The sequence below is a fragment of the Empidonax traillii genome, unplaced genomic scaffold (assembly GCF_003031625.1).
Source record: "Empidonax traillii isolate 1590-97213 ecotype Southwest subspecies unplaced genomic scaffold, ASM303162v1 scaffold19:size3308961, whole genome shotgun sequence".
Taxonomy (NCBI): Eukaryota; Metazoa; Chordata; class Aves; order Passeriformes; family Tyrannidae; genus Empidonax; species Empidonax traillii.
Genome location: NW_020955212.1, coordinates 39,022 through 60,586, shown reverse-complemented (window position 1 = coordinate 60,586; position 21,565 = coordinate 39,022). Strand labels below are relative to the sequence as shown.

The 21,565-nt window shown below is 38.0% G+C and overlaps 1 protein-coding gene across 1 annotated transcript in view; it reads right to left on the bottom strand.

Annotated features, from left to right (window-relative positions):
• CPNE4 (copine 4) overlaps positions 1-21,565 on the bottom strand; it is a 103,364-nt gene that overhangs the window by 44,659 nt on the left and 37,140 nt on the right. The window contains exons 6-7 of the mRNA XM_027897041.1: positions 9,384-9,482; positions 382-468 (exon numbers count right to left, since the gene is read on the bottom strand). Coding sequence (XP_027752842.1) covers positions 382-468; positions 9,384-9,482 — 186 coding nt within the window. The remainder of the gene's footprint in view (positions 1-381; positions 469-9,383; positions 9,483-21,565) is intronic.

Sequence of the window (21,565 nt, the reverse complement as noted above, 5' to 3'; positions counted from 1 at the left end):
CAAAAGTAGAAGCAAGCTCTTCTTTTCAGTAGGAATTCAATGGAAATTTTGATGTTGATTTAGGAGGAACAAGAGTAATTTTGTAGAAATGATAGAAGGACTAAAAGGGAGACACACAAAGCTGTCAAGTCTTTAGGGGTAAGAGTTTAGTGCCTTCTCCATTGCACAGCAGCAGGGATAGGACAAAAGAAATGAAACAGGAGAACTAGAGACAGCTTACTTTTGAGATTCAAGTCCTTGCTTTTACTTTTCGTAGGGGATTGGTTTCCATTGTTATCCTACAGGCATTTCCACTTTGTTTCCATGTTTCCAACCACCATTAAAATATGTATCACTCGGAGCTTAGAACAGAAAAGGCAAAAGAGTAAAACATGTATTTACCTTGCACTGGTTAAGGATGACAATGCCTGAGTTCTTGTAATTCTTCTTCTTCACTTTGTACTTGGGGTTAATACATTCCCATTGGACCTGGGAAAAATGGCAGTCACTCTTTGAGGGAAAATTTATGTACAAATTGAAATAATTAACAAAAATTACACGGTCTGATTTCCACGGTTGATTAAATCATAACAAATAATGGTGCACAGAGAGGAAGAAATGAAAACTATTAACTACTCAGAGAATGATCTTAATAGAAAAATGCCCAAGGCAAATATCAGTCTTTGTGTATATACAGGCAGACATGGCACTAAAAAAGATACACATCTTCCAGTCTTACAGGTTTAGGTGTTACATAAGCAAGATTGAGGATTTTTTGAAATTATTTAAGAGGAGAAAAAAAGAAGGAACTTAATACAAGTGAAAATACTGGAGGGAGCAACCTGATGCATTGTATTAAATACAAAACTGCTGGCACAGTAACACTGGAGTTTTGTATTAAAATCAAGACTGGAGAAATTCTGATCAGTGGTTGTCTTGCTTTCTCTTGCAAGAGAGCATCAGTTTCTCCTGTAAGTCTGATAGCAAAATAAAAGGTTAAGAAAACCACTAAAAATTGCCCAAAGATGCAGTTAACTAGTTACTGATACATTTGAAAATTATCCCTAAGAATATCTTAAAATCTCTTCCTGAAAATTTTCTCATGGTTTTATTTACAGATAGTCAGTTTTACAGCAAAATAGTCCTACCTTGTTACTGAAATACACTGTCTTCTTCTCATTGTAACATCTCTCAGGTTCTTAATAATTTCCATTTCATATGTTCTGCCTTCCTCTGGTTCCAGGTAGATTGATTAGGTTCAGACTTTCAGATTCTCACCTCTAATGTCTACAGTATTATTCATGCCTCCTACTGCAGGAGTAAAATGTACATTTGCAGTTGCAAGTGCCCATTGCCATTTGTACATACAGATTTTTGTCTGTGTTATTAAATATGGTTAATAGCATTATTATTTTCTTTCAGAGAGGTGTTTTAAAGTGTGGGGAGAAAACGTGATGCTGGGTAACAGAAAGAACAGAACTTGAAAAGGAACCAGGATGACCTATTATCTAAAAATCCCTATTATGACATTTTGAAATTAAATACATATATATCTTAAGTGTTACAATGTTTTTCCTATAATGAAAACCTTCATAAGTGTTACAATACCTTGTCTATAGTGAAGTTCACGTGATATATCTCAGCAAAGTGTTTGAGCATGTAAAACTATTTTTACTTTATGAACAACCCCAGCTATTTCACTGAGCTTCAAATCCATTGCCTAACAGTAATTATTTGGATATCTCTGAAGTATTTCAGAGACATAGGCAAATATCAAAAAAGAAAAGGAAAAATATATAGCTTTGGAGCAATATGAGACAGTTTCTTCACAGGGGAGGAGGAGTATTTTTGTCACTGTGAACTGGAGACAGGTGACAGAGTGAAGAATGGGAAAAGACAAAAAAACTGTTCCAACTTTAGGAAGCACATCTGCTTGCTCTCCCAGCTCAGTTATCTGCTTTGTGAAATAAATTTTCCAACTGAGAAGACAGGCAGACACAGGGCCCCCATATTCAGGGGAAATCCTCCATAAATACTTTTTCTCTACTCGAGAGAAGCAGTCAGGCTTAAGAAATAAAAGCCCTTCTCTCTAAGGAAGGAGAGTACTCTGTGACACAACATCAGAGTGCAATAAGCTCATATTTAGGAAAGCAATCTGACAGCAAGGCAGAAGCACTGCCCACTCACATCTTGATATGTTGCTGTCTGGTAAAATGGTTTAACACTCATTTGTCTCCACACTTAGTGGAAGAATTCCTACAGAGAAATTGTGCTGTCTGTAAATTATAAATAAACTGTAATCTATCAAATAGAAAATGAAAACAGGAGATGGGATTTGTGTTCCTCCCTTTGACACTGAAATACACTGGAGCCTGAACATTCAAGGTGCACTTCCTTAATTTTATCATCCTCCAACATGAACACTTGTTTAAACAAGACCTGACGTATATGAAGCCATATACTATGTGCATAATTTCTCTCACTGGGAAAAGGATTATTTAAGCCTGAAAAACATTATGTTCACGGCATGGGTATATGGAAGAAGTTTACAATACATAAGGACCAAAGTGGCACAAAACATTACTTCAGGGGAGAAAAAAATCTGTGCCTGTGTCCGAGCTCTCAGGTTCCCTTTGCTAACTGTAAAATGCAATTATGAATGTTCCCCTACCTTGCAATGCATTTTGAGACGTACAGATAACAATTCTCAGCAACTGTCTAAGGCTCGTTAAAATATTCTATGTGCAAGTCACTAACATCACTGACTGATGTGGATAATAAAGCAAAGGGAAGAACAGACTGGAAAATTTCTAGAAAGTGGGAAAACAGAAAGAAAGAACAATTTTGCACTTATTAAATCTGTTGATGATAGTATAAAGAAGGGAAAATAATAGGAGAGGAGGGAGAAGACATTTCCCTGTTTGTGGGCTTAAAAAAGCCAATAAGACTGTGTTACATAAAACTCAATCCTCACTTACCCACCAGGATCCAGTTTTGACCTTGGCAATTCCCACAGTTCAAGCTAAAGATGTCACAAGTATCATTTGAAGGAAATTCCCTTTACAGGTCTTATTATATCTCCAACTTTTCTAATGAGAACAGAGTTCAGAATACAGCTCTAAGCAGGTAAGTAATATCGAGAAACAATTCTCAAATGTTTTGCTTGCACTGCGATGCCAACCTCAATTTCCAGTCTGTTCCTACATTCCCAGTATTGATTTGGTATCTGACATTGTTTTTTATCGATTCATTTTTGCTCTTAAATTAAGTTTTCAGTTGAGAGGAAACTAATGCAAGAGTCTGCAATCTGACACTAATGGTAAACATTGTGAAGTTTGGATTTGTCATTCTGAAAGTCACTTAGCATTTCCTCCAAATGCCTGACAGCTCTGGGCTATGCAAGCTCCTTTCCTGTCAAACACAGTGAATCTGAAACAGAAAGCAACCTGGTTTTGACCCATCTCTTGTTAATTTAAGTAATGGTGCAAATGTTGGTAATGAAATCCCAAGACTATACTGTGTTGGTGTTTTTCATACAATGAAATTTAAACCACTATGGGGAAAATTTCTGAATATAAGACAAACTGCATCCAGTTATTCTTTAGAGTCAGTAAAGTAACGCTGATACTCGGAAGGTCCTAATCCTCTTGTGGATGTGATGATGAGGCACAGATCCCTCAATGGGAGATATTACTCTCTGCAGTGAAAGATGCTGCCTTTCCAAACATCCTTACTCCTTCTTTTACCAAACCTTCAGAAGAGAAAGAAAAGCAAACAGTGCAAGCACCCATGCCACACACCAGCAAAGGGAAGTGGAGGTGACTAAATGAAGGCAACCATTGTAAAGCCAAAATTCGGCCACTATGTGTCCACCAATAGCACAAACTACGCAGAGAAAAAACTGAGGGTGTCAGGAGAATTTCATTTACCCTAAGGCAAGAAAAATGACAGAGAACAGTTGCTTTCTTTGGGAAACAGTGCTTGCACTGCACTCAGTCCTGTGAGGAAAGGGCTATAGAGCTTTGGGAAAGCCTGGGTTAGCATTGGCATGCTCTCTTGCCTCCCCTGCAATTCTTTTGTTTCTCTCTTATTCTTCCTGTGTAGCTGCTGCAACAAATTGCAGAGTTTGTAAATGACAAAGAAGGAACCATGGTCTAATGGACGGGGCAAAATACCCCAATCAATGGCAGGCAGCATTATATCTCTTTCTGGTGCCTTAAGAAAAACAAGTCACTTTTAAGTGACCTGCATCTCCTCCTGCCTGACAGGCTAGTTCATTCCTGCCATCTCTCAAGGCAAGAGGTTGGATTTTCTTTCCTCCTTCTGTCCCAGAAATACATCCACCATGGGAGAAGAGCTGCTTTTAATCACTATCAGAGCTTTCCTCTGGAAACTTGCCCCTGGGGAATGAAGTGAAAATTAAAGCATTTCTTGTTCCCCCAGCCAAGCCCCCCATCCTCACCTGTGCTCCTGAGGCTGGGGCTAGCAGCAGCTGCTGATATTGCAGACAGCCCTGGGTGAACTTGGCTATCTCCTGATAAAATTAGGCATGGAATTGTCTGTTGGTGTCAATAAACTCCCTGACCCATTACCAAAGGCTCCAAGATCTCAGAGTTCTCTGAAGAGCTACCTGATGCAAAGGCCCTGAGTGAGAGTCAGAGACAGATACCTGGGCAAAGGGGGGAATCCAGTTCAGATTCCCTTGAGACATCATCCAATCTTGTGCCCTTCAGCAGCTCTCCTCACATCCCCAATAACACCCTGAGCTTGCAGGAATGCCAGTGGATATGGAAAGCAGAGCAAAGTTTCTTCCTCCTCTTTCCTTCTGTGCGTGTGGATGCACATGTGTCCATTTTTTATGTAATGCAGGAACAGATTTTTCCCTTACATAACTCCCATGCTGCAGGGGGATCCAGGTGATTTCTCTGACTCCCCCTTCCCCCACCCCAGCCAAATCGCTCTGGTTTTATTGCCTCCTCTCACTAGTAGAGGATTTGCCTTTCAACTATGGTAAGCTTTAACAGTATTTACATTTTTATAATTTCAATCTTTTTCTTGTCTTGTTCAAATATTTTTGATAGATTAATATTAGAATGCCTTATAAAATGGGATGGACTTATTCTTACTGGGCTTTCTTGCATTAAGATTATGGTGAAGGAGTAAATAGAGAAATTTGGAATGGTGGGAAGTGTTAACAGAAGGTTTAGAAATCACAGTATCATTAGGGTTGGGAAAGACCAGCACCATCAAGTTCACCACTAAACCCTTGTTCATGCAATGACTACTTCAGATGTGCCTTTGAACAACAGGGTGTCTTTGGCTATTTTTTATGGTGGTCAGCTTGAAAACAGGCTAAGTGTTAGAATATAACAGTCTGTGACAATAAGGTAATTTTTATGGAACAGGAAAATGCACCAAGATTATTATCCTAAACATGTCCAGGATCAGGAATTCTTCTTAAAACAGCATGAACTAATTTCACCTGTCTCACCAACAAAAGTCCAGCAAGTTTTCCCAGAATTCAGTCCCTTCAGTCACAGAGAAGCAACTGACAGCCTGAAGGACTCATAATTCAAGATTTGTGAATCTTATCCAGACCCTGCCACATTTAGAAAAGAAATTCATAAACTACGTACGCCAGCCCTGATCAAAAGAAGTGATCAATCATTCAGATAAGGAATCTTCTCTTCTTCCTTCACACAACACTGGTTCAAGCACTAGAAAACTGCCAGTGCTAGATTTTAAGCATTCATCTAAATGATGTCTGGTTTCAAACACACATTCCTGAGAAATCTCACAGTAAGAGGCAGGCCAGCGAGCCAACTGTAAATTCATTGGAGGCTGACACTGAAAACTTGGGATAATCAGTACTCAGCCCAGCGATGGAACTAAAACAGTCTTAGAAGCACCATGACTTCCTGTAAGAAAGCAGGTGACACATATCCATTCTGGCCATCTCAAGTGGTTCTGCAGCAGTTGATAGATTGGCTACAAGATAAAAATATCTTTACTTTTGGAGAGGGAGATTGAAGAACGGGTCAGAATGCTCTGTGCTTTCTATAGGATGAACTACGTACAATTAAAAGGCAACTTCAAGATCCTTGTCAACTCCAGAGCTGATGAAATGGTGAGGAGTACTAGCAGTTCACAGATGACACACAGTCCTTCCTGCTCCCAGCACAAACCATGGTACTCTCATTCTTACTGTGGGAGTAACATATTCATGACAACTTGTGGTGCTGATACCAACCAATACAGACGTTGCTGATGGGCAGAGAGGGAGAGCTGTGCCATCGGTGTAACCTCCTTTAACACTGCACAGATTTACAGCTGATGCTTAAGGAAAGTTCCTGGATTCCCTGTCATTGATGAGTGTTCTATTCTTTCCAGTTGCCTGGGAAAGTGAAAAACCCTAGTTGACAATGACTAGAGTGTTTTGATTATCTTTTAACAGAACTAGAGCAGTGTACTCTAGCTGGCTGTAAAATCTACTGCATAAAAGAAAATATAACCAGAAGTTTCACTGTGTCTCCTTAGCAACTCAAATAGGGACATCAGACCTGGGGTCTGCTCTTTACACTGGCTTCCACCGCATCTGAGATGAAATTTCATATTTTCGTTCTTATCTTCGACACTCACTGTTGTGATGCTCTGTGAAAGAGTGCTTAATGCCAGGGGCTGAAGGATGTAACTGGCAGTTTTAGTCCTCTGACTGAAAGGAGTACTACATGAAAAGCAATATTTTCTGGTCTCAGGCTAAGGAAAGGTCTCTTCTAGGAACAGAGAACTATGTCTAACCTACTGATTTCCTCACCCATATATAATTACATCTCTCCTACGTGGCCTTCCTTATCAGAAATACCTAGCAATACATCCACTTGAAGGCAAAACACCTTCCTTCTCCCCTGTCATTCCCTCAAGGTTTACTCTAACCCCTTTATTCAAAGCAAACACTCCAGTGCACTCCATGCTTTGTCTTTATGGAGACTGAAAGTAAAGAAAAGAACTGGCAAATGCTCATCACATTACTTAATGTTGCAGTAAGGTTGTTGACAAAGTATGCACGAAGATGTTTTTATGGGGTGCACAGGTAATGGCATATATTGCCTTTAGCAGCAATAGTTCTTTCTGTAGAACAGAGAAAAATGAGATAGGATGAGGGAGGGACAGAGAGAGAAAGGGACACGAAAATGGTTTTGTGGATCCAGCCAAGTGACACAGCTTCCAACATGAGTGATCTCTCCTGTAAAACACGTGATCACTATATTTTTTCCATAACATGTAATTTTCAACAGAATATGCTCCAACTCCCTATTGCTAGTTCTTGCCTATCATGCTGATAGTGCTCATCAAAGTCTGCTTTCATCAAGTTCAGGAGCCATCTAGCATGGGCATGTATATTTTTGGGTCACTATCTGTCAGCCACTTAAATGACTAATACTTACTATCTTATCCACTAAATCTTGGTTTTATCTAGAACAGACTATAAAACAAGGATTAGAAAAGAGAAGAAGGGAAACTGATGCTCACACTATCTCATGAGAACTAGCTATAACGAGGTTTTGCAGGTGCAAGAGCACAGAATAACTGCACAGTAACAACAGAATGAGAGGAACAAGGGAGAAATAATGGCACACCACCTTAGATGTGTGGAGGAAGATTGCGAAGATTGCAGTGTTACAGGTGAAAGGCAACCTGCCAAATGGCAGGCCCTTAGCAAGACAAAGGTTCAAGCACTTAAAACGTAGTGTAACATTAAAACATTCCTGGGCAGCACTGCAGTGCCCACCTAGAACAAGAATTGACAAATGGCTGTACTAAGTTCTTAGGCCTCTCAAAGAGTAATCATCCTTTTTGCTATCTGGGGATGAAAAAAAACCCCATTTTCTCCATCATATTAAAGAATATATAATTTATCTTTCAGAGCCAGTGCTGGTACTCTGAACTACAAGTCTTTTGTCTTGGCCAACAAGCTATCTTTTTGGGAAGGACCATGATGGTTTTCTGAAGACATTTACATTGCAAATACACACCCTTTACCACTCTCACACAGTCCCTTCCTCTGCAACAGATATTTCTATATAAAATCAGTGTTATCACATCACTGACCTTATTAATGTTATATATTCTGGGATCTGTTTACATCTTTATATTCATTCAAATTCTATTTGGTAAAGTTTTGATCCTCTGACTTAATTTGAGAGAGCAAAACAGGGTTTCATTTGCACTCAGGTTCTGTTCAGAAGTTATTTATAATAGAGTAATATATTACTGATATATATCAACAGTAACACAGGTGAGCAACATTTGCCGAACTTTAGTGTGTTCTAAGAACTTAATTAGAAAACATAAAAAGAATGTTTCTTGACATTTCTTCCCAATAAAAGTTTATTGACCTATAGCGTAGCCTGACTGCTTACCATTTATCAAACACCTTTTGACTCTGTGTTAGGTTTCTATTAACACATAAAGAGAACCTTAATACAAAGCCCCAAAAAGCTTATTAGGCATTTGTGTCAGGTTTTGAGATCACTATGGAACAGTGAATACAAATTATCAGTAGATTCAACATTTATAACTCCCCCTCAGAGAATTTATCAAAACTAACACCTTTAGAAGTAAGTAATAATAGCAAGTGACAATTTCTGAAATTAGATATGCCAAATCATTTATCATATTCAATAATTACCATCAACTTCAATTTCAAAAGATCAAGCTGACATAAAGAAGTGAAATTATTAATAAGCTAACAATTTCATTTTCCCTTAGGACTGTAAATCATGAAATATTTAGAAAACCAATTAGTTTCAACATGATGAGTTTAAGTTAAAGCTGGCAGAAATGAAGGCAGTACATGAGAAATGGGGAAAGACGGAGCATGACCCTCACCCAATAAAGGCCTTTAGGCCAGTATGGAAATGCTTTGACTATCAAGACTGTTTTGCCACAGCAGCACAGCCCCTCATAGAAACAATGTGCTTGGGCTCAAGGGAAATAAACCTTAGTGGAAAGAAACGCCTATAGAATGGGAACTAGAAAAAGACCCTAAGTATTTCAGGCGCAGAAATACAGGAAAGACTGGTTTGTTTTTTTTTTTTTTTTTTTTTTTTTTTTTTTTTTTTTTTTTTTTTTTTTTTTTTTTTTTTTTTTTTTTTTTTTTTTTTTTTTTTTTTTTTTTTTGTTTGTTTGTTTGTTTTGTTTTGTTTGTTTGTTTGGTTGGTTCTTTTTTTTTTTTGCATTTTCAGATTATCCAGGTAAAAGTAAAACCTATGGGAGAGATCAACACAAAAACTAACTTCTGAGAGATGACTGAGGCAGTGTCTCCTGCATTATTACAGGACTGTCTGAGGAAAACTGCTCTAAAGAGCTTACATATTGAGGTAGCCTGGGTGGTTTCCACTTACCTGTCTTCCTTCCATAGCTCCTCGCATTTCCTTGAAAGTGGAGGTGAATTCTCCAATGAAGTCATGCTTTCCATTGGAATCCCAGTCCCATACTATGCACTGGGAAGACAAATAGAAAAAGAACAAAAAAGCATGTTTCTCTTCAGACAAAAAAGAGGTTTTGTTGAAAAACACTACAGGAGAAATTATGATATACACTGGGTGAAGTGTTTTATATAAAGAGAAATCACAAGATATATTAAAACCATATTCTTGTCTCGATCAAAATAAAATGACAAGTGGAATCTCAACACAGCTTGCTGTTGACAGTTGTGTGTTGCGGAGTTGGCCTAATGAAAGCAAGTTCACGTATTTCAGAAAGAAAGGACTGCCTGTCTAGATCTTTTTGCCAGGTGTAAAAATACAGGATTATGTGTATTTGTATATTCATGGTCAAATGGTGTCCTGACTTAGCTCATCAATGTACTTTACAAATATAAATTCTTATAAAAAACTCTACTGGCTTTGGGCAAACAGTACTGTTCTCATTTTTACAGTCAGTGAAGGTGAGACAATAGTTACAGAGATCATTTTCTGAAATGGCTTTGAAATTATACACATTAGTGTTTGGTGCCCATACCTTGGCTGTTTCCCAGTGTTGCTCAACAGTGACTACACAAACCAAACCTCACTGATAGTCTCTCCTAAATCCATGCATAAAGATGAGTATCTCAATGAGTTTGAGCTATGAGAATTTTATTTTGCAGATTTTGCTAAATACAATTAACCTAGCAAAGACTGAAGCACATAGCAATAACTATAGGCTTTGTTGAATTATAATTTTAAAACTGGTCCAAAGACAACAAAGGGGCTTACAACTTTACAGAACAAAATCCCAAATTCAGCCTTATGTTCTCTCTAGATAAAGGTCCCATAAGCTGCCTGAGTCAGGAGGCCTTTACTGAAAACACTCTGCTACAAAATCTCTCTCTCATTTTTATTTTTTTTTTAAATAGAAATGCCTCAAAGCCACCTGCACTGTCACATGAGGAGTGCACTGACATCTACCTATCGGATGGCTTTGAGGGTAACTTTGACTCCCTCGTGTGGGCCTGAGTCTTACAGATCTATAAATGGGTGTGTGGTGAGCACTTTACTGATGGGAGAAGTAGAGGAGCTCCCTGCTGAGAAAGGCAGGAAATAAATAAAATTGGAGGTGGTGGGGCAGTAGCAGTGGGATATCAGGCTTAAAACCAATGAGTTTTACCACACTGCTTGGTCTCAGTGAGGTTCAGAGCTTTTGACCCAGCATTGGTGGTCAGACAACACAAGAGGAAGAGCAAGGTTTGCTCTTCAAAGACTCCTCAAGCCATTTGAAGTTTGCTTGGTCCAAAGGGGCACTGAGTTCACCCAGAAGAAAACTGAAATCGTCAGATCTTGACTGGATTTTGAGTTTGAAATATTTCAAAAAAAGAACTTGATTGAAACAGACTTCCCTGTCCACCAGCTGTGCATTCTAACCAGTCCGAATAATCCAGTCAAAAGTATGTGAGCACTATGGCTAATCCCTTTTGAGGGTAGGCGGAAAGATTCTGTAGAAAGCTTGAGACAGACAAAATGACTGAATTCTTTCAGTGAGAACAAATGGACCAAAAGTGTTTCAAGAGAAAGACCATCTAAAACAACCTAACATCCTCCCACCACAGCCTTAAGTTAATAAATAGCCTCTTCCACATAAATGTTTGTCCATGTGAGGCCCATTGACTTGAAGTACAGGTTGGAAGGTATTTGATCTCCACATCTAAGGTACCTGATTACCTGAACTTACTGTTAAGTGCCCAGACACCTTATTTGTCTTTGTAGAAGTAAATCAGCTGCTGATTTTACTAAATTCACACCCACCATCCACATTATTATTTATGTTCCTTCTGTTTTATAATGACTCCAGCCTTCCTTTGAACTTTCAGCACTGCTCCGTTTAGTGCCAGGAAGAGATTTCATTTCATACAAAGGGAAATTTTTGGATCAGTACAGAAGATGTGTAGTAGAGGTACAAAGGATTGCCCATAAGGAAAGAGTACCAGCATAACTCTTCTTTCTGCAGATATTAATCAGTTGAAACAGTTCATGGGTCAGGCAAAGACCTGGCTCTGTTACTTTTCCATCCTGCCACAAGCACTTTTTGCCCCCCCCCCCTTTTTTTTTTTTTTTTTTTTTTTTTTTTAATGCAGGGATCCCACACTAAAGAAAGGTCTCCAGATTGCAAGGTGAAATTATTTTGCTTTAAGACTTGGAGATACTTTTCAGCAGCTTTGACACTGAAGGGGTGGGTGGACAGTAGAGGGAAAAGGGGGGCAGTTCTCATGCATGTTTACTTGTAAGCTGAATTCTATACAGGAGTAATCAAATGAGAGTAGGTTTCTGGTTCTGATAGTGGTAATGCTTCCCAGAAAAAAACTAGACAGTAGTTTCAATGCCAACAGCCTTGGAGTATTCTTCATGATGAAATCTTCACTAATAATCATTCTATGCTTATTATCAACTATGATTTTTAGATGAGCTGGCAACTAAAACAACAACAACAACAACAAAGAAAACCCAAGAGAAAGTAATTTGATTAATTAAAAAATCCCTGAAACGCTTTTTGTTTCACAGAGCTTGAAGCAGCTGCATTTTATTTTTCTGTGAAATTTCTTGCTAATATAGATTGGACATCTTTTATTGAAATTACTTAATAAATATTTCATGGAAAAAATGGATTTCACAGATGAAGCATGACTTAAAATGACTTTTTTTCCTGTAATGGTTGCAAAAATTATTTAAGATCTTAAAAGTAATACTAAGTAAAAACATTTGTCATAATGTCATAGCAAAATTTTTATAAATTTGCAAAAATTATAGTTTTAGTAATGCTTACAACTTTTGAAACAATGTTTTTCAAAAAAATGACTATTTCACAAAGAAAATAAAGAGAACCCTTATTATGAAATTTTCCAACGAGATTTACTTTGGTCTTTAAACTCAACTGGAGCATAAATACAAGAACAGACCCAAGGTTATCAAAGACCTCCAGAAAAAGGTATTTTGAAAAATTTCTATTAGAGACCTGACTCTTATGAAGAGGGAAAAGCTCTGAGTGCTGATTTGTGGTTAGAATTTTAAGTGGAGATGAGCACAGTTAAATTACATACAAAATGTCCACTAACTTTAGTTTTCAGAAAGCCAGATGGTACTTTAATCTTCACATTGGCTTCATGGAAAAGGCCAACAATTACACTATTATTTTAGTGCCATTTGCTCAATTACAGCTAAGGGAGAAAAGGGAATTCTGCAAGCACATCCATTATGACTTCTTTTTTTTCCCCAGAGTTTCACATCTGGCCATAGAAATTAACTGTTATTGTCTGAAAAACATTTTGTACACAGTAATGATTCTGCTTTTCAAAGGTATATGACAAGTATTTCTAAAACATATAAATACGGGGGTCCAGACATTTTTATAAAAACCCACTCAGACAGATAAAATAAGCAGGGAAGGATTTTTGCAAATAATCCAGAATCAGGTAAAGACCAGAGGTGATAACCAAAGTATTATTTCCCTATGAAATACTTTAAAGGGTCTTTGTTTGTTTTGGGTTTTGTTTGTTTGTTTTTGTGGGTCTTGTGGTTTATGTGGTGTGTTTTTTTTTTTTTTTTTTTTTTTTTTTGTTTTTTTTTTTTTTTTTTTTTTTTTTTTTTGGAAGGCCTCATGTGCTTTTTAAATCAAAATCTCCATAACATAAATCATCCTCTATCTTTAGGCAAACCTTAATGTATTCTTTGGGTCTGTACTCTTGGAGGTTGCTTTAAGCAGATGATTAACAGTATACCTAGACCCTACTAAAAGTCTCATTAATTTAAGGAGGCTTTCCACACACTTAATTTTAAATACTGGTAAATCAGTGTTCAGATAACTGGTGAGAAAATTCAGACTCCTTCCTATTGGTTACAAGCTCAAATACAGGCAATAAAAACTGCTGCCAATGCTGCCTGGTGATGGAATAGCACTGACTGGAAGGATGAAGAACATCTTTCACCCCTGCATGATTTTACCTTCCTCCCCAAAACACCTGCTGACTGCAGGGAGAGGGAGCACTGCTTCAGGCCCTCGCAAGGAAAGGCGTGATGCCTGACAGAGCTAACCAGCAGATCCAGTTAAGATGACATCATAGGATCACTTCTGAGTATCCACATCATCATTCCTTCAGCTTTCCCTGTAAATACCACAAAATGAAAGATTTCCTTCCTGGCTGAAAGTGAACATTTCAATGGAAAAAGGAGGGAGAAAGGTCCATTTTAAAAAGAAAAAGATATTTCAGGTGGATGCAGATGGAACTTTTCCCTGGTTTTATTTCAATTTTTTTCACCAAGGTTAGATTTTGCCGGTACTCTCACTACAAAGGGCATTCAAGAAAAATTGCACAGGCACGGGAGCTACAACAGCACAGGCTTCTCTGGTTGATTTTCATAATGCTTCCCAGAAGTTGACAGCTAGATTAATCTTGCTACCTCTGAGCGAGCAAAAAACTCACTTGTGCAATTCCTGATTTTAATTATATTTCACAAAAAATATAACCTGAACCATACTCCAGCTCCAGCCAATACTGTTCAGTGATGTGATGATGCCAAGATAAGAAATAAACCAATTTCTCTATCCAGTATCTCGCATGGAATGAGGCAGTTTTCCTGTTTGATAATTCAACAGCAATAAAAGTATTGCTACCTATCATATGATCCAAACTAAAGTATCATTTTTTTCAGATTTTAACTTCTGTAAGAAATTAAAAGACACTGAGACAAGAAATTGGTGTTCCAAGTTTCAATATAAGATCCAGCAAAATTCTAGCACAATTGTCATAAAATAATTCTTCCCATAGTCACCATCCTATCTATTTTGAACCACTAAGAGTAAGTAAGTAAGTAAGTAAGATAAAAGACTGGCTACTTTAAGTATGCATCTGTGTGTGGGTGTCTGCAGGTACTGAGATTATTTTCCCTACACACCTTCAGAGAAATGCTTCAAGTGGTTTGTCCCCATTAGGTTTTCACGATGAGGGAACTATTATATACAACACCTTTGGACATAGATAATAGAGAGACTTGACACTTAACCTTGCAACTTATGAGCCAGCCCAAAACATGCTCTGAAGGTTAGTTTTTAAAAGACAGTCTTCTGACTGAATCCTAGCAGGAGGCAGCTGACAGCCTGACCATGGAAATGTACCTCTTGAAAACAATCCATTTAAGTTTGCCTCAGCTGCGCAGACACTGCAGATTATAGCATGCACAAAGCCAATAAAAAAAATAGAAATTTCCCAGTCTTGCCAGCCTGAGTTTCTCCAGTTCTGTGTATGCTCAAAGTACAACTACGAAATGTTAGTATGGCTTGTGCTGGTACTACCTTGCCACCTGGTTGGAGAGGGAGATTGCTGGATAGCTCTCCTGACAACCTAAGAGTTTACTTAACTTAAAACATCTCACTAACTTGTGACCAAAAGATACTGGCTTGGTGGGAGAGTAAACCAAATTCTTGGTTTGCTCCGTGCTAGCAAAAATGCCAAAAATCCAGAAACGCAGCAGCCCTGAGCAGCCAGAGTCAAATCCCTTGAATAGGAGGCTCCCTACTCTGATCTGCCTCTGATCCAGGTGAGATCCTAGTTCATATGTTGCATTAAAAAGGAGATTTCACTCTGTGTTGTTCAGCATGAATCTCCTGACACCTAATAAGGAACAGAAGGGATACCTTCCAAGGAAGAGAACTATCTTTGTCCATTAATTACCTGTAGTCCCTAGGTAGGTGTTTGGGAAGAGTATTGACCACAGGTGGCTTAAATTCTCAGCAGAAACTGTCTTGGATGGTTTTTCCTTGCATTTTTGTTAAACAAGATACCTTGTGTCAAGGCAAGAAGGAGAATGCTCGTTGTTGGACTTAAATGTATTACATTATAGCCCTGTCAGTCATAAAACTCTTACCGATTAACTCTAAACAATAATAACACCACAATAATTTTTATAGGCAGAGTTTATATGACACTTACTATCTCTCAAAGAAACAAAGTCTTGAGGCAAATGTTGGTGACCTGCTCTACTTCTAGTATCACTCTGAGCTGCAGGTGGTATAAGGTGGCAAAAGGCTAAAATCAGAAATCCAGCTTTGGTTCATCCTCTAGGATCAGTGAAAACTTAAATTAAAAAAAAAAAAAAAAAGAAAAAACCCAAATCACCCCATAACAGAAAACCATACCAAATTCAGAAAAAACAGAGAAGGTGAAAAAAAAAACCAGAAAAAAAGATGTACTTGATCATTAAGCGATTTCTTCTGGAACAGTCTGTCTCTCATCAGGGTAATTATTACTTGATAATGAAGAAAATATCCTACTGCACCTCCCTAAAGTATATGTACCCCACTTGGAATACTTCAAAGAATGTCTTTTTATAGGAAAGCCTTTATCTACTGCCTACCCATTCTCTCCTCTTGGGTATCAAGAAAACTATGCAAAACCTTCAGTACAAAAGATAAATACTTTAAGTTATCGTATTTCTGTAAACATGATGTTCCAAAGACTAATTCTACTTTTTAAACATCACAGTACAGAAATTTGGTCTTTTCTGACGTGTATGAAATTCTTCACTCTTTTTTTCATCCAGCTGGTCATCACGGTTTTCTCTTTTCAGTAGCTGTTCTTCTCCAAAAAGCAAAAAAACACAAAAAACAAAAAAAACCCACAACTTTTCATGTCTCATTGCAGATTTTTCTCTGAAGTTAGAGTGAAGCAGCTGAAATGAACCAATGTTTCTTGCAAGGCTCCCACTGGTTGAAGTAAATCCTTCTTCAGAGCCCTGTAGATAACATATTTGAACTTTTTCTTCTCAGAGAGATTAACTCAATTCTCCAAACTGGACTACTCAAACCCCCCTGAACTAATGGAGGAATAACAGCTCATACCCTACGCTATTAGGCTATGTGCACCTTCTGTGAAGCCAAAGTAGAAGCCACTTTCAAAGTTTTTTTCTTGACTGCAGAGCCACTTTCTTTTTGAAAACCACATCTTCTGTTCTGCTGAATTGGAATGGGTTGATACCAGTTCAGCAGCACAGCTGAGTTTGCTCCTCAAACATTAGGTGAAATACAGGCTCCGTTGCAGGCAAGGAGCCTTTTCATATGAACTTCAGTGAGTGCCAGGATTTCACTAATGTCTGTGTACCTCCTCTACATAGATGGTGGCAACTGATATGTTAAAAGTTGGTAGGGTTGTACTGGACTCAGATCCTCTGCCTGTTGAAGGAGACTCGAGGCAGATATGCATTGATAGCTTCCTCTTGGGTAATGGCAAGTGATTCAGCATTCCCTTCGACATGCTGCAGTAATTATAGCAGCCAACACGGAGTCAAAACACAAAGAAAATAATCTGCCTGTGAATATAAACACAAGGGAAATTTGATTTTGAAATTATCTGCCTGGAGAGAAGAGTCAAAGGAAGGAGAATTCTTATTTTTTGCCAAAAAGGGGTAGGTCCTCTTAATTCAAGATCAAAATGCGTAATTTTTATTGACAGCTCTGATTTGACAGACTGTTTCAGTTCTTGACAAGTGACAAGAGGGGCCATTTACAGAATCACTTTCACCCAACCAATGTCTCTACACCACTGATAAAAATTTGAATACATCAGCAGTGGCTCAGCAATGACGAGAATCCTCACAGTTGGGTGTTGCCCCTTCTTGACAGCTCACAGCTTGCAAGAATCATCGGGGTCATTTCAAAACCAATTACGTAAAACCATAGCTTGTTGATTACCCTTATTTGTATTACAAGGGTGCCTAGGAGCCTCAAACACAGATCTTTCAGTGCTGACAAATGAAGTCCTCTGAAACAGAGAAACACGCTATAATAAGTTACATCATGTGAGGGACAGCTTATAACGGGATTTTCAATTACTCCCTAGGTTTTTCATGGCAAAAATGTAAATAAGCATCTACTTTACAGTCACAGTTAGGTTTAGGTAACAACATGCTCAGCTTATATACAAGCAACAATTACTAATCAGGTTCAGCATGGATGTGAATGCACAGTTGCATCGCTGCACTGGCCTGAAATAGAGATCTTTGTAGTTGTAATGCATGCCTATAAATTTAATATAAACTACACTTTCTTTATGTTTAAAGAATAAAACATAATAACAGCATTTTTTTTGGTCTTTCCCATTCAAAACACCCCTACCAACTTAATATGCAACACAGAAACGGGCCAAGTTTTTAGTTTACTCCTTGTGGTCACGAAGACTTAGTTGTCCAACAAATGAGAGAGCAGGCTGGAGCATTTTAAAAGTAGATCTAAAATGGTGAATTTACACCTCAATCCATGAGATTCAAGTTTTTGAGACTGTTTCATAGTCCATAATATAACACACAGCTTTTTTTTCACATATGATATCACAAACCAAGAGCAAAATATAGTAACAGAAAAACTTCTTCAGAGACTGCCCTAAGGCTCCTGGTGTGAGGTTATCAGTACGTCTCTGCTAGTTTTCTCCCTTTTAGTTCACAGTATGTTCTGTCCCTATGCAAGAGAATCTGTCTTCCAACTTTTGCAAGAGGCAATAAAGTAGCGTACTGACCCAGTAGTGCCTCCTCTCATTAGATGAATCTGAGACTTCTGCTCCTCTAAGTAACTAACAATTCCCTACATAGCAAAAAAGGGCATTGCTCATTGGCAGGCCTCTGGTGAAACTATTCGAGAAGCTGCAAGCACAGCAGTGAAATTTAGCATAACTCATGGGTGCGTATCAAAAAGCTCTCAGACAGAACAAGACTCTATCCAGTTCCCACTATCTACTTTCAGTTCCCAAAAAAAGCTCAGGTTAGCTTTATCTTGCACTCTGAAAGTCAGCAGATAAAAATCAGCCATTGCCTTGTCTGCCAGTCAGGAAAGGAAGATGATGATACTTGGCAGAAAGAGTACAAAATGCTCTTCCCTACTAGAGCAGCATGAATCTGTCCCCAAACACCACTTGTAATAATGATGAGTGTTTATACAAAGTAGCTGATTACACTATTCTTTCTGTTGTCGATCAGTGGGGGAGTTAATTACACGTCTCTTGGATATCATTTCAAAAGAATGACCTGGCAACCAGCACTGGGTTTAATGGCCCTGAACTGGTCACTCTATTCAGTGGATGGTAACACAGCATAAAAAGCAGTGAAGGAGGATCTTTCCAGAACTAAGACCAGCAGAGGTTTCAAACACAGGAAGTTTTTAGTATCAATCAGACAAGAAATCAATTAAGAAACATGAAGCAATTGTAAATGCTTATTAAAATAATATTCTAAACCACATTTCCTATGGAAAATGAAGAAATTTAAGTAGAGACAGCGCACAGGCCATTATAATGGAAATGGCTAAATTAACGTAAGAGGTCAATGCTAAAGGTTAAACCTAAGCTTAATTAAAGGGTAAGGGTCTGAGAATAAAGGTCACAGTTCCTTACCTCATAATCACATATTTGATTTTTTAAAATCCCTGTGAAATTTCTACTGAGTACTTTGCACTTGTTATAGCAGTCATCGCTGAGTGTAAAAGGACTCACTTTTGGGGTGTGTTGTTTGTTTGTCTGTTTGTTTTCCTGTGTTCAGTTAGTGCTTTCACTGTTGCTTCAGGGTGAACCCTCCACGTATCTCCTCTCAATTAGTGCACAGGTTACATACTGAGAAACATCCAGCTTTTTTCATCACTGCTTTTATATTAGTTTCCTGGTCAGAGTTTTATTTTATCTCCTGCATTGTGTTTAGTGTTGAATTCATCTCCCGTATGGACACTGAAAGCATCTTCATGAAGGATCTAAAACCTTGCACTGCCACAAGCCCCCGTGGTAACATTTCATTGAGGATTTCCAATAGAGAGTTAAATTCAGGTCATGACATGGTGTCTGGATATTTCAAAAAGGACAATATATCAGCTAAACAGAAGATATTTTCCTGTTTCTGTTGACAGATGCCATATTTTTTATGCAACTGCTCAAATCTTTGTGGTTTGGCTTTTTTTTTTTTTTTTTTTTTTTTTTTTTTTTTTTTTTTTTTTTTTTTTTTTTTTTTTTTTTTTTTTTTTTTTTTTTTTTTTTTTTTTTTTTTTTTTTTTTTTTTTTTTTTTTTTTTTTTTTTTTTTTTTTTTTTTTTTTTACACGTATGGTAACCCAGTTTCTGGTTTTTGTTCTTGTATGGAGTAGAAGATAAAGCTTTAACAGAATAGTTTAACTATCTGTCTAAATCTATACAGACTTCTTTTCCTATTTGTACTCCCATTGTATTCATTCAAGGGTTTATTAAATGTTTAATAAACCCCTAATTATGAGTTCTTAGTAACTGCTGTATATTTTCCAGGTTTATCTCTTTCTGTAACAACAGATGTGGCACTCGGTATAAGCAAGAATGTTGTATGGAGGAGTGGAAACCTGAGGGTGAGCTCACTGGGAAAGCTGGCACATGAACAGGGAGCTCTCTTGCATTTGCCAATCAGGCTTGTTTCCAACATCTCAGGAAGAAACAGACTGGAAACCCAAGGCGGGTTACTCTGGATGACTGCCTGACCTGAATGAATGTACGGGCATATATGGACACAGCAGTCTCTTCTGAGGGAACACTCAGGAACATAAAAGATAGCAGCATGGAAAGAAAGGACAAAAACCTGCAGAAAATTTGCTGTGGAAAATAGAACCACTGAGGTTTCCACGTGGGTGAAATGATCTAGAAACCAGATGAAAGCTTAAGCCTAATGAGGTAATTGAGTGCTTTGCTGTAGCCTCTAGGGAGACCAAATGTAGCGTATTATAATTCTATATTAGTGAAACAATATAGAATTGATTTATAAAATATAGAATTCATGGTATACACATATTATATAATACATTCCAACAATTAAAATGGTCTCTTGATCTTGCTTTATAGGAATCCTTCCCTGCTTCTGTAGCAAGGAAACATGATGTTGTGTAAACATTGACTCATAAGGGAACTCAGCTGCATATACTGGAACTAAAAGAAGGAATCTGACAGCTTTCAGCATAACAATAAGAGACAAATAGTCTGCTGCACACAGAATGCTCCAGGAAAGTAGTTGCCTTAAATCACTAATATGACTTTATTTTGCCAAATATGCAAAGCAAAGCGTGTGCAAGCAGTAATGTGTTTCATTAATTTTGTCTCTTTCTCTCCTCTGAACCACAAAAAAATGTTTTGATGAAATTATATATTTATTTTGAAGAGTTGCTGTGCTTATCCTGTTCTTCACTTGAAAGCCATTTATTGTGACTTAAGTGAAGGTTCAAAGTTTGATACTAAAAAACCTCAACAAAATTCTGACATATGCCCAAAACAGCAAAATTAAGAGCCAAAATGCCCAGAATCAGTGGTGAGAATCCCAACATTAAGATTTTCAGGAAAGAAATACCTATACAAATTCTATTTCTTGGCATGTTTTCCAGCAACAATAAGAGGCAGCGTTATTTAATATCAAGTTTATCTTTGGGATTTCTCTAATTCCATTGAACTATCAAATTTCTAAGACATGCTTGGCAGTTTTGAAAACAATACTGCACCAACCACCTTTCTTTCCTCCCAAATAAGCAAATAAAGGTTAATGCCAAGAAAAGACACAGACACATGGCTATCATTAGTGGCATCTGAATGAAGTGTCACAGATACACCTTCACCCTAGCCCAAAGAGACAAGATTTTAGCAGAAGATACTAATGAAGGCAGACCCTCTGAGCTGGACCGTGGCTGGCACTGACTCTATTTGAGTGAATCCCTAGGTGACAAGGTTACAGGGTGGGTTTTTCAGTACAGGGATGATCCTCTACATTCAGGATGGGATCGAAGCTTGCTGCAGAAATTTTCCCCTGCAACTCCAAGCGCTGCTGCTGCATCTGTGATGTGCCAGAATACTTCTTCAAAGGACAAGAGAGCTGACCCTGTTTACTGGCCTGATTCCAGCACAAGCAATTAAATTTCTACCATCTCAACAACCCCTGCAGTTCAGGCTGGCACGGTGCTATTTGCTGCTTCCTGCCCTGAAGTGTCGCAGAGCATTTATGCCTACTCTTGAAGGGTTGCCACAGTTCTCCTCCAGAGTTGGCTGCCTAACAGCAGAGGGTGAAGCCTTGCTCACATGCAAGA